At 37.8% G+C, this 14456-nt stretch overlaps 1 protein-coding gene across 1 annotated transcript; it reads right to left on the bottom strand.

Annotated features, from left to right (window-relative positions):
• Positions 1–3474: 3474 nt before the first annotated feature.
• Positions 3475–5370, bottom strand: LOC139721012 (uncharacterized). Its single transcript, XM_071632342.1, has one exon. It carries the CDS (start codon positions 5368–5370, stop codon positions 3475–3477), a length of 1896 nt encoding a protein of 631 aa, XP_071488443.1.
• Between the last annotated feature and the right edge of the window lie 9086 nt (positions 5371–14456).

Below are 14456 nucleotides of genomic sequence, written 5' to 3'. Positions count from 1 at the left end.
TCTTATACACATTGTGTTGCAATCCTTACTTTCGACGGTGCAACTGAAGATGATTGTCCATAAAGAGCACGTGTCTGAAAATGTACTGGCGTCAGTTTGAAGAGCGGGTGCTGCAGCAGCAGCCTACAGAATTTATGGGACAAACACAACAAAGGACTGAAGGATTTCCAACAGCCATCCCGGAGGCAGCCAATGAAAGTGACCCAGCAAACGGTGCAATGAAAAAAAAAAATGTATGGATAATTCAAACATCATGAATTTGCATGATAACAACATAGTTGTGACTTATAGAACAAGCCTGTGATCACCACGCGCACTTCAGCCCTCGTGGCGGATGAAACAATATGACACCACCGTATGATTGCGATATTCATGTGATGTGCTTTGAGGATATTATTGTCATGATGATTTCATAGCTATCAATATCCATTGACACTTAACTTGATTTTTTCCCTCATTTTTGCATCGTATTCATGTAAACTGCATGTGGCCCATTATCATCATAATCGTCATCATCACAATCTCATCCCTAGATGAGAGATGTTATTGCAACTTTTGATTTCCATTCAAATTTATAGACATTATTCACAGTGGTAACGTCTTCCAAGAAATTGTCATAGCATTAATGATAGCAATGTTAATGTAGGAATGACCAAAATGACCAGACTAAAAATTGCAATACTCATGATATTCATGATAATGATGTGATATAAGGTAACAATATCTAAAATAATGATAATGACACTTGATAATGCCAATTATACAAACCTGTAATTCTATCTATGGTAATGCTGCTGCTGCTGTTACTGATGGTTGCTAATCACTGCTAATAATCATGTGTCACATATTCTATAATATTTTTTCTAATAATTTACTCCAGATTACTTGGATACGCCCACAAAAAAAAAACAACAACTCAGAAACGATGCATGGTATGCTGCATTTATCTTTAATGACAATATTACTTCTATAATTATTATGAAATGAACATTTTTTTTAGACTTTTTCATGCGAGCGTTAACGTACAAAATAAGATAAGTGACTGACTAATTTTTCTATAAATGTTGATAACGATTTGATGTAGATTCTGAAAAATGTGATGAAAATTGAACATAGAGACCAATGGCATGCACCCTTTAAGTTGACCTTAACTTTACGATTATCTTGAATCCTATGTGAAACACCCCATGTTCTTACTCCACCATCTACCACAGTCTTTGTTATATCTATGTTCACGACATGAGAAAGGAGTGACTTTATGTCTTTGTTTTTGTTTATCGAGAAAAATTTACCGCAGCTATGCACATACCCCGACAATTAATTTTATGTTTTGATCGTGACTCTGAATCGACAAGTAAGTCAATAAATATCACAGAACCACAAGTGCAATACGTAGGCGCCTACACGTATCTAATAGGTCTATATTATGTGTGAAGTGCATCGATCAATATTATGTATATAAGTGATTTATAACAGAGAATATTACGTTCTTCGAATGGTTGTCTGCGCTGCTAGATTTAAGTTGAACATCAAAACAAACCACTACCGTGTGTGTGACGACGGCATGAAAAAGACCATGTGTGTACAAATTTTGAATTGTGTGCATCTGAATATTTTGCGGGTCTTTCAGCTCTTCAGCGATCGAACGTCGATTATGTGTTTATCATATTACGTACTAAGTAATATTATTGTATAAAATCATCACAGCAAATATAAACTTGTAAAGATGATATCAACTACAGATGGCCCATAATTCGTGTTTCTTATGTATGAGTCGGTATTTTACATGAAATTTCCGCATCGCGTCCCCCGTCCAAACTTCAAAACGGCAACTCACAGATAAAAACATATCTAATCACATAATTGCATTGCATCAATCAAATGACACTCATCACATGACCATTCGATCACATACACAAACATTTATACTGTATGTCTTATATTGTATGCGCATTGGTATATCCAGACATATTGATAATAACTGTACACACTCGAGTGGTTAGAATTTAACACGTGAACATTTCTTTGTTCTGCTGCACCAAAACATACGATATATTACGAGCATCATAAATCATGAATAACATATCATTAGGGATTATAATGGTACACCAGAAGGTGGTAAATTGTATTTTTATGATCACACTGAAAACATATATATATATATATATATATATATATATATATATATGTATATATATATATATATATATATATATATATATATATATACATAAAATAGTGTTAATCTCTCATCCGAAATCAGGACTTACTATATACTCAGAAGAATATAGAACTCTGATCAGTGTCAGTGAATCTTTTAACTTTTGGCACTCACCACACCAGTTGATGGTTGATTTGCAAGATGTTTAATCTGTTTTATCTTAGGTTTAATCTGCACCCTTCACAATATTTTATAAAAGCGATGACATTCGACCACACAAACATATCACACGAAACCTAAATGCGATCATCAATAATTCAATCTCATATAACATCCATGTCACTTTTTTTTATTGAATGCAGAAACAAACTGTTTCAAACTCTTTATGCAGTTATATAAAGCCAGTGTGATGATATTTAGACAAAAGGGTCCTGAACTTTCGACCATAAATAGCAGAATGTTTGTACAAAGAAAAAGACATGCAAAAAAAAACCACACCAACAACAACATAACTTATGGACTACAGATATAAGTAACAACATAACATGCACTACCGGAGATTGGCTAATGACACTACGGAACAATGGAAAGTAAAGGGGCATAGGTCTTGATTTAATTCTGTTTTAAGGGAAACCTTACAGATCTAATACGACATGCAAGGATTCGTGAACACTGGAATTAGCATTACAAATAGTTTTTTTTTTCCTTTCATTATAACAGATTAAATCATAGCTGAAGAGCCAGTCATAAGTTTTTTTTTTATGTATATAAACCGATTATTATGAAATCCGTTGTACTCGAACAATGTCACATGATTGTGGAATTCTTAGGAATTTCTAAATTATCTATTCAGAGTTTGTTTTTTTTTTTAATAAAGAGGAACATCACTTCATGTTGACCGAGGACTGAGAACAATAAAATGTCTCTAACAACTTTTCTAATATTAACATATAAACATATTTATTATATACGTGTATATGTATATGTCTGTATACTGTATCCTTACTTGGCTTGGCAAGAAAGTAACGTAACAATAATTGCTCAAATGAATTTTAAACAGCCATAATACAATCATATACCAAATTTCGTCTTTTCTTCCTACTGACTCCTAGAGTCTCTGACAACTCATTTCAAAAAAGAAGTGAATCAATGGGTATTCTGATGTATATAGCAACTTTTCCTTTATTCTTATGGTTGATTGTCTTTCCTTTTGGACTACATACATTAATATTATACATTTTATGCGGTGTGGTAAAAAAAGAAGTTTCTACAACTGTGCACGACCTACTTGACAAGACGGTTATAGCTTGTCCTCACAATGCATCAAGTTTGGCGTTGAGAGGGTCATAGTGAGCCGACCAGGCGTGTCTCATTTTCCTTGGATGACAGCAATTCCGTCTCACCTTCCCCGACGAACAGCCGACTACGACTACGACAGCGATCACGGCTACGATGGCACAGATAACAACAATAGCTACCCATTTGACATGTTTGGTGGGCTGGTTGATGTTGAGAACGATTTCGACCGACATATGACCGAGAGCGTTTGTCGCCGTGCACATGAACTCTCCTTCAAGTTCTTCGTTGATTTGCCTGATGATCAGGGATCCGTTGCGGTCAACCGAAAACAAATCGTGGACAGTGACATCCGTGATACGCTCGCCATCCGGAGTGAGCCAGTAGATTGTGGGAGATGGCTTGGCGTACACGGGACATGCCATGCTGAAGTCGCTATCCTCCGCGGTCGCGACGTAGTCGGTGGGGCCGCCCGTTTGGAAAGGCGCGCAGTGGAAATCCTTCGGATGAACAGAGTACACGTGCCTCCCATGCAGTGCTGGCGGCTCGGCGCATTGGCAGGAATCGATCTCACTTCTGGTTTTTTCCATCCACGGATCGATCCAATCGATCCCGCAATCGCACACCAGGGGATTCCCCCTCAGAGTCAGGTACAAGGGCACTTCGACGTCGTTAAAAGTGTCTGCCGACAATGTCTCGATCAGGTTGTCGTGTAAATGTAGCGTGTGCAAATTAGTCACCCCTAAAAACAGAGAAGCATTCAGTGTTTCCAAACGATTTGAGTCCAGTTCCAGCTTCGACAACCTCTCCTTCCCACGAAACGCGTCATCTGCTATCTCCGAAATGTTATTATCTCTGAGTGATATGATATCCAATTCTGGTAGAGGAGAGAGGACTCCCTCTCCGATTCGAGTTAACTTGCCCCCGTTCAGTTTCAGCGTCCGAAGCTTCGACAGGCAACTGAATGATTCGCTGTCTACATACTTCAAGGGGTTGTCACCAGCGTCAAGCACCAGAAGATTCGGCGATGTACAAAAGGCTTTAGGCTGTATTGCTTCAAGTTGATTTGAGGATAGGAATATTTCTTCCAGGGATTTTAAACCTTTAAAGGCATCTCCTGACAAAGAGACCAAAGAACACTCAGAAATGTTTAAGTGCAACATGCTGTCAAGGTCTGTGAAAGTTTCGTCCTCGATCAAGTGAAGTTTATCATTCGAGTCTAGGTAAAGGTACAGGAGCGACTGGAGATCGGCAAAGGTTCCCCGTCTGAGGGCTCCGAGCTGATTCGATCTCAAGTCAAGAGCAGTCAGGCTCTGCAATCCTTCGAATGTCCCAGGGACCAAGTTGGCGATGCCGCTCGACCTCAGGCGGAGGAGCGTCAGACTCGCGAGACCAGTAAATGTCTGTGGATGTAAAACAAGCTGCGCGCGATTGTGTTCTATGAAGAGATGTGATAGGGCGGGAAGCGAGCCCAAAGACTCTGCATCAAGAACGGAGAGGCGATTGTCACTGAGTTCCAGCTCAGTGAGGCTAATGAGTGGTGTAAACACTCCTGCATTGATGACTGATATGTTGTTGCTCGATAACCAAAGCTTTTCTAGTTTAGATAAACCGCTAAAGGCATCCTTGTCTATAGTAGATATGAGATTTTCACTGATATTGAGGACTTGTAATTGGGATACATTAGCTAAGCCATTCGCTGGCAGTAATTGTATACTGTTACGCTGAATATAGAGAAATTTTGTCCGTGGAGGGAGATTGTCTGGTATTGTATTTTGGTTGGTTCCCGCGCAGAATACGCTGTCGCCACGGCAACTGCATCTCTCTGGACACGTGGCTGATCCTGGTGGTAGGAGCAGGAGTAATGCGTGCAGAAGGACCAATGATGCAAGGCCCTGACCCAATCGGTCCATTCCCCAACGTCAGAGGTTCTGAAATACAAAAAAAAAAAAACCACAACAGGAAAAATGGTTATCCCGCGTTTACTGTCGTATTCATGAAATTCATTTAGACTACAAGTCATCTCGTGCTATACATATCAGCTTGATAAAGATGCATCTCTTTCTTCTCCTTTCTTTTTCTTTTTTGGAAATCCCTTTTCCAGGACTTCATTTATAAAGGAACGTTAGTTATTTATAATATTTTAAGATAGCATAAAAAAGCGATGTCTTCTAATCCGATATGTTTTGATATACAATATCACAGGAAAAATATTTGGATAGCGCTGTAGGCAGAACACACACAGGGTATCATGAGAAAATGGAAATAGTTTATGAACAAAGTACAAGTGAGTCAACAGTGACTAGTTTCCTTGACCATGATCAGTTGTAATGAGCCCATGAGCAGCATGTCTGCACACGGCGAATACTATTCGTATTCACCTGTCATTCATTTGAGAAACTGGAAGTTATAACTTGACAAAGGAATATGTCCTGAAATAATGTTAGAAAAGTATGCTTTATTATGCATATTTTTTAAACTTACGTCGCTGACGCCACAAAAACACTGTCGTCAAATTAAGGCAAGTTCGCTGAGTATTCTGTGGACGTGTTTATGTTGGTTTTTCTCTTCCAGACCAGGAAAAACGAAAATTGCCAATGATCTATTGTCCAAGTATTATTGTATTTTGGGGCACATTGTTGTTGTTGTTGTGTTGCTGTTGCGTTTGTTGCTGGTATTTTCATCCTTTTCCCTCCTTATCATGTAATTCAAACTCAGTTAAATTTCCCTGACGTTCCTCTTTTAGGAGCTTTCTAACTTCACAATTTGAAATTCAGTAATGGAATAATTTTCCTTGAAGTTCCGTTTGCCTATAAGCAGTTATGGATTACATTGTATTACTGCTATGATCATCTTATGGTTTTGCCAACTGTATGAAAATGACATTTTCTTTCGACGGACCACAAATTGTTCACTTTGAGATAAGAATGATCAGAGTTTCGTCTGTATATACCTTCATCCTAAAAAATCAGACACAGTGCATCAATAAAGTATTTAAAAAATCGTGGAGATCTCACTCTATGAAATGATTGTTGGTGTGGGTCGGTGTTACACACCGAATTTAGTATAACCTGAATAGGCCTATTTGGAAAAGGTCAGTTTAAGTGGTAACACATAGTGAACTAATCCTTTTGAAACGACTGGGACAGTGGTTTGTTGTAAATGGGACCATTATAATTTGGTTTCCGTGATCATCCTTATTGAATCCACAGTTGGTTTGGAAACAACATAATCTACATGCGCCATTCTATTTTAAACATTCGTTCACAATATTGAATCAGTAGCAAACAGAAGTTTCGTCAACAGCTGTCCAATGTAAATTTGCCACAATTAGGATACTATCATAACTAACCATGCATGATGAGAAAAGTACGTATCCTTTCTTTCTTTCTTCTTCTTTTCTTAATCTTCAAATGTCTATGTGCAGCCAATCAGACTTGTGTGAATTGGTAGATAGGTGGGCCACTTCACCTGACTAGCACCCTGCTCTTAACGGCGGATGAATGAAGTACGATTTTTATATGCGTTGGTTGTGACCCTCTCATGTCCAATGACTATCAAAGGGACAGGCTCGGGGTACAGGGCGTTTTGCGTCTTTTAGAGGGGACGGTATGATTACACACAATATTGCTCGACAGTGATATTCTTTTTCTACTCTTAAGTAATAAATATCATTCGGTGCGTGCTGATGAAAATGGCGTACATGAGAAGTCTCGAAAAACATACGTCTCACCTTTTTTCTGAATGATGAAGATCCACAGAAAGCTCAAGTATATAACCTTGAATATCACACGCCGTCCGTGTCAGTCGTACTTTATCAAGACGAGGGAATATCAGACTGACGGAACGTGTTTTAGGAACAGAAGATAATCAGCATCGTGTGGGCGCGTAAACATGACGAATCGCAGGATCACAAAAGGAAATGGCGATCGTAAAAAGACATACAATTTTGCAGCGCGGAGGCACTGTCATATCGACCTGTAAATATCTAATACACACATCAACCGATAGCAAAAGTCAACTGCACATGTTATCTGCAAGTCCAAAGGGCGAAAGGCCGTGTTTGAATACCATACTGGCGGCTGGAACGGCACCGTTTGTGACAGGTTCTATGAGTGGTCGTCACAGACGGATAAATGAGCTAAAATATCTGATAAAGTAAAGTGTTATTGTGTAACACGGTGGCAGTTTGTATAGCTGCAAGTCCTATCAATGGTCATTGTTGCCCACAGCCACCTTTGATAGCTGCTTGCAGAGTCTCCGGCAGGGATATTCACTGCAGTCGCATTGGAAGTTGATTGGGGTAAAGATTATCATTAAGTTAGTTATGCAACAGTGTGCACATCACAAGAATGTCCTCCACTGTCAATTCTAATGAAGATTTAAATGTTGGAGACTTACGTAAGAGAACATTTACAACAGAGACTGTTCTAACGTCAGTCACATCAGTTTGTGCTTGACCTAGATTTTTACGGGTCTATCCATCTACCAATTCGATGCTTTCGGTACATTTTTTTTGTACCACTTTTTGTATCAACTTCATAAGTAACGTCCTCGACGATTGTTCCGTCCTTAATCCCATGTTGTCTGTTTGAGAATGGCTGTTCCAAATATTTGATCTGTACAGGAACAGAAGCAGATTAGGCGTTTCCACATCAGCCCGATAAAAATCCAAGCTCAAGATATTTTCCAATTTCCCAAGTCAGAAAATGGCGCGCTATTTCGAAACATCGGGCTGATGTGAAAACGCCTATCGAAGCAAGAATCGGAACGAGAAGATTCGTGATGGCGCCACCAAGCCACAGGTTTCTACACTCTCGAGTCTTCACCTATCATCCTTTGAGAACTGGCGGAAATCTGATACATTATACAATGTATAAATGTACAGTATTTGACTAAGTTTAGAAGTTAGAGCTGTTGTCGCTAGATATATTTTCTATCGCAAGTTGACAGGGAAAACAACATGAAATACAAAAACTAAAATGTCAGAAATAGAGTGAGTTCTATGTGCAGACATGGGACTGTGGGTTGAATTGGCCTTTTCGGATTACAATGACTTCTGATAATTTTACTCATGTTCGGCTCACTTTTCGGATGACTGAAAAACTACACCCCCCCCCCCCTTCCCCATGCGATGGGGCGGATCGATATTTCACTTTTGTCCAATCGGGCAAGCGCTAGTGTCGAGCCCTGTATAAAGGATAGACACCTGTAATGTTACACACACACACACACACACACACACACACACACATATGTATTGGTATATATATATATATATATATATATATATTTAATGAATTTAAAAGCATATACACATTTATCTGTTTGCGTGTCATTTATGCGAAACTTGTTATAAGGTGCAGTATTTACTACAAAAGGGGTATGATCGAGGGTATTTCCCAAATCAACGGTCCATGGAAGGAACTTGTGAATAGTAGGCACATGGGGGAAGTTAGGGCACTTCAAGGAGATTCATACGTATAATGGAAGTTTTAGAAACCACTCTATGAAATGTTATAAGGAGCATACAATTCTACGGAGAATCAAACATAAATATTATGTCAAAAGATTATTTGATGAAAACTGATTTGAAATGACTGAGATATCAAAAAAAAATAATAAAACAAAGAGATCCTCATAAAAGTCGCGGCCTGTTTTATTAGGATCACTTGTTTGAATACTAGTACTTCAGCCATTTTCAGGCCAATTTTCATCAAATAAACGTTGAATCCTTCCTGAAATTTCATGCTCTTTCCATATTTCATGAGGTTTCTCAGTATCACACACACACACACACACACACACACACACACACACACAATATTACAAATCTGAATCCCCACCTCAATCAGTACCGTACAGCCCCTTTAAGTAATTAGTAATTTTGTCCAGAGAAATACAATATCCTGTCTATGTTTTCACAACGTTTAGATGATTAGGCTCTACGATCTTTCGTGATCAGATACTATCAAGGAAATTGATTTACGGGTCTGTTGTTCTGGCGTTTCACTGAAATTAATGAATTCCATTCAATAGCGCGTCAGAAGGGGAAAGCAAATCACTTACACTATGATTTCCCCGAAGGCACAGTACGCATTTGTTTTTTGCAAAAGACAAATGGGATTTCGATTTCCAGGAATCATCAGCCATCCTGGGCCCTGTTTCATAAAGCCATTCGTAAAGTTACGAACAACTTACGAGCGACTGGCGATCAGTTCTGATGTGCTATACTTATCAGAATTTCAATAATTCAGCACAAGAACTGATCACCAGTCGCTCGTAAGTTTTTCGTAACTTTACGAACAGCTTTATGAAACAGGGCCCTGGTCTTATCGCCAAGAAGGGATGAAAGGAACCATTGCAGTCATCCAAAGTCAATCTTGAGTCTCGTCAGCAACAAGATAAGAATACATTGTGTATATCGCATATTATCTGTTTGTTTACTCAACACTACATTACACAGTTACACGTCACACACTCCATGAATAATGTTAAGAGGAAACAGACATGTACACAAACAAAGGCGTTTTGCAGGCTTTATTACTGCAACGACATTTTATCACACTTATTGCAAACTAACAGGGCATGATCAAATATTGTGACAACGGTTTTGTGATCTTGCGATCATTTTAGTGTCATCTCAGTACACTGAACAGAATCGATTCCACCTTTAAGGAACAAAAGATAGTAAACACTTTGAAAAGTCGAGTGTGATAAATACATTTTGCAGTCGTAACCTCGCTAGATACTGGTGAACAAATACTGCCTCAAATACAACAAATACATGCATTTCGACATTATCTATACGAGTGGTTGTATGACTACAAACGTAATAAAGAATGTGCACTTAATTGACAACCAAGGGCTTGTTTATCTGTTGTTACTTAACTTTCATACAGCCTGTAGTTTCAAATAACATACACTATTCAATATAACACTGTGAGTGACGCAATCATCTTGACCCCCCCCCCCTCCATGAAATAGGGAAAAAATACCTAAACAAAAGACCCATGGGTTTAAGCAGAAAGACAGCAGGCAATCAACAAAAGTAACAACATTTATCATTCGAAGCTTGGTTCTCTTGCAGCAAAGGAGGTGGGACAAATCTTTTCAGCACATAATCATGACTTTTTGACATAATTACCAGAACTAGCTCTTTGAGTGTGTGTGTGCTTCAAACAACTCTATTCATAGGTAATTAGAATAAACAATCTTGCAAAATATCTAAACATAGCCTAGTCACTTCGACTAAAGGCCACCGCAAACATACGACTTTCGGTCGCACGACTGACCGACTTTAGATCTGAAATAAATCACGATAGCCTCAGAATAAACACACTTGTTAATTTCAGATCCAAAGCCGGTCAGTCGTGAGATAGAAAAATCGTATGAGACTAAAAATTACTCATGTCTGGTTCAAAACACTTCCTATAACCTCTCCTTCCTATCCTAGATATCTTGCACTCTTGAGTATCGAATTGCTGAAATGTACACCTACAACATTTGTACATACAATCAAGTCTTGACCATCGTGCAGATAAAATGAAGTGATACAATGTACGCTTACTAACAGCGGGAAGGTGATACCTTCTTGCTATATAAATCAGCAAGTCACGCTTTACTATTAAAAGGCAGCGACTACATACATAGCTCTTTGATAATAACCATCAAACCATTACTTTAGAAAAATACACATTAAACAGTTATAAAAAACGTAAATATTTGCTAAATACACTATACTCAGCCGTAAGCTCATTGAATTATTTGGCAGTGCATTCAGATCAATGCAAGAAAAAAGAACTACATTTCATCACATACAATTCAATAACAGTTCGGCAATATCATAAAGTTTGCCAAACTGTATAATCATTTCGCAAATCAAGATCGTAAAGAATGAGAATGAAGTGAAAACATCATTTTCACACTTCGTGTAGGTGTAAGCGTCAATTTATATTGCAACACAGCAAGCTACTGTCACGTGTATACAGGAATTCTTCTTGAAATCCAGATAATTTGCTGTAATGACGAAAGCAATTTGAATCAACAACGTGTCTACAATTGTAACAATGTCGCTAATATCTAGCATTTAAAAGCAAAATGTCAAGCCATGAAACTTGTTTGATACAATATACAGCAGTGTAATAACATATAATAGCATTGAGATCCTGTGAAGACTGCACAGACATTGTCGTTGTCTGAGTTCAGACGAGTACTCTGCATTACACGTACATATTGAACAACTTTAGCTCCCTGTTAACCCTTTCTGCACCAGGAATTTTGGACAGTGTGTGCAACGCTATGGGGGTTTCTGTATCAATCAACATTCAAAGTAAACAAAGGATTAATTTACACCTGGGCATAGTGTAACTTATCAACTGTTATAGATCTAAATACCAGCCAACAAGTGTGTAATTGAATAAACAAGCTTGTCCAAACGAATTCTAACATTTCATGAGGAGCAAGCTTACATCTGTGTTGTATGCCATGATGTTCATGAAGATTCATTTTCGGAAGGACGACAGATACATACATGTACATTTAAAATTATAAACAGTACTTCAATTTGACTAAAAGAAAATACCTGGGAGAATGCCTGATTTGTATGTGTGCTTGCATGTCCGCTTTCTTTTCTTCTTCTTCTTCTTCTTCTTCTTCTTCCTCTTCTTTTTTTTTTTTTGTACTGTGCTTAATTAATCTGCTTGTTTTCTTTTCTATTTCCTGGATTATAAAACCGTAAAGGTAATTACATCCACTTTAAAACCTTGTTGATCTAACAATATCACATTTTATGACTTTTGTTGAAATAGAAATGACATGTACCCGTACATGTAATATAGAGCATAAAATACATCCATCATCTCTGCCCCTCCCTTTCTAATGACCCTCCCTCCCCCCCCCCCCAAAAAAAAAAAAATAAAAAAAAAACAGCCAAAATTCTTGATCATAATACTCTACTCACAATTTATAAGGCTACATATGGTACTAAAGCACTAAGACCTATGAAAGGTTTAGAACTCTATACCATGCTTCCAAGCATCCCTGAAACAGAGGCATCCCTACATGAAGCCAAGCATAGAAGTATAGCATGCGGTGCAAATATGTTTCTGGGGAGATTTTGTTCCTTGTGCGTGCGTTGTTGTGCCATTCATATTCTACTGTGTATATTGCACTGTACAGACATAATTTTGAGAATTTGAAATACATTTGTACATGCATATATGCGATTATCTAGTGCACAAAAAGTCATACTCTGTAATCAGCTTGTTTACTATAACTTAGAATTACACATAATTTAGGTCAGTGATCACGAGTACAAGTTCATGTACAGCATTTTCTTCTAGCATGAGATGATACAGTAGTAAACATATACAGTACTTAATCATTAACAAATAATCTAAAGTGTAAAATTTGCATACTATATACAGTATGTGGAATTGTACAAATAAAGGCTGCCCAAGTTTTTTCTAGCTACAGCTGTATATGAAAAATGTCTATTTACATGGAAAGTACGCAGAAAGACGATTAATACATAGTATTGCAGTTTCATCAGCCTTGCAAATAGTTTAAAATGTCATGCCGTTTCACACACTTTATACAGCCGACCATAGCACAGCAGTCTTGCATTTTCAAGGTATCTTTGTAGCAAACTAGTCTACAACTTAATAGAGAAACTTTACAATTGCAGCAATATACAATGCCAGTTGATGCTTATAATGCCCATATCACTTCTTGAAGGCATGTTGAAAGACGAGACTCAATCTATGTACACAAAGGAGATACAGGCGCTGGATACAGCCTACAGGATTTTTTTTTACATTTCTTATTCTCTTTGCAACTCCCCTCACTTATGCCAAGAGAAATTAAGGAATTTACTTCTCCTTTCAAATTGAATGTGGCTCATTTCATAACATTTGAATAGGCATGGGATATAATGAGTTTTCTCCAATTTGTCTCCCTCTGTACAGATGACATACACATAATTTGTAAGATCATGAGGTAAGCTGATCTATATTTCTAACAAACATACATATACAGTGTATATGCACGTCGGGGGAGAAAGAAAACCAGCAGGAATGGAACCTGTCAGCTACTGTACAGAGGGAGAAAAATAATCGAAGAAGTCTCTAAATACCCCATATCTTCATCCCCTCTGCTTTAAAAAGATCTTGCTTTCAATTGAATAGTTCTTCACATACAGTAGGTACACATTCAAAGGAAATGGAAGAATGTCTTGGTAGATGGTGTGAAAAGAGATACTCCACAGAGAATGTCTCTACAACCTACAACAAATGGTCATGGGAGGAAAGGGCACTGGTCAACGAAACATTGAATGGTCCACAGCAAAGAATTTGTTACATACACTGTACATTGTAATTGGGTTACTACATGTAGTATTGCACAAAAGCCTTGAAAGTTAATCATACTGAGCCTTTTAAATCAAATAAGCACACATCTAAGAATGTGAACAGATCAGTTAAAACTTATTGATATCAAACAGGAAGGAAAGAATAAATTATGACCAGTTACAAAAATTGGATAAACATATAATACGTTCATATATTTGTATGTATTGATTATAATGTTATAGTGCGTAAATGGACATTACTATGATACCTTGTTTGCCTAAGTTTAGTAATTTTTGATCATTAATTAAGTCAAATACTGACATGCCGCCTATACAGTAAAGTATAATCTCATCATAATGATGATGTGATGTAATAAAAAGTCCAATCACTGCAACACAAGGACTAAGAAGGGGGAGGGGGATGGGCCTTCCTCATGTCGATGTGTCATAAAGACGTTGCATTAGCATGACATATTGTTTTTAATTTTAAAAAAAAAATGCAAGGCCACATGAAAACACACAGTCTTAACAAGGAAATTATTCACAGGTACTATGGCTTGGCCCTGCACTCGGTATTGTGTATCAGTTTGCTTGGGTCATTGTACATGACTACAACATTGCCTCCATCTGCAACAAATGAGGTGTGACTTA

This window comes from Diadema antillarum, unplaced genomic scaffold (assembly GCF_040938485.1).
Source record: "Diadema antillarum isolate AM-2024a unplaced genomic scaffold, OU_Dant_1.0 scf00000136, whole genome shotgun sequence".
Taxonomy (NCBI): Eukaryota; Metazoa; Echinodermata; class Echinoidea; order Diadematoida; family Diadematidae; genus Diadema; species Diadema antillarum.
This window is presented reverse-complemented; position numbering and strand designations above follow the sequence as displayed.

Excerpts from the sequence above, each read along its gene's own strand:
- LOC139721012 (XM_071632342.1), bottom strand. The coding sequence starts at position 5,370 with ATGGACCGATTGGGTCAGGGCCTTGCATCATTGGTCCTTCTGCACGCA.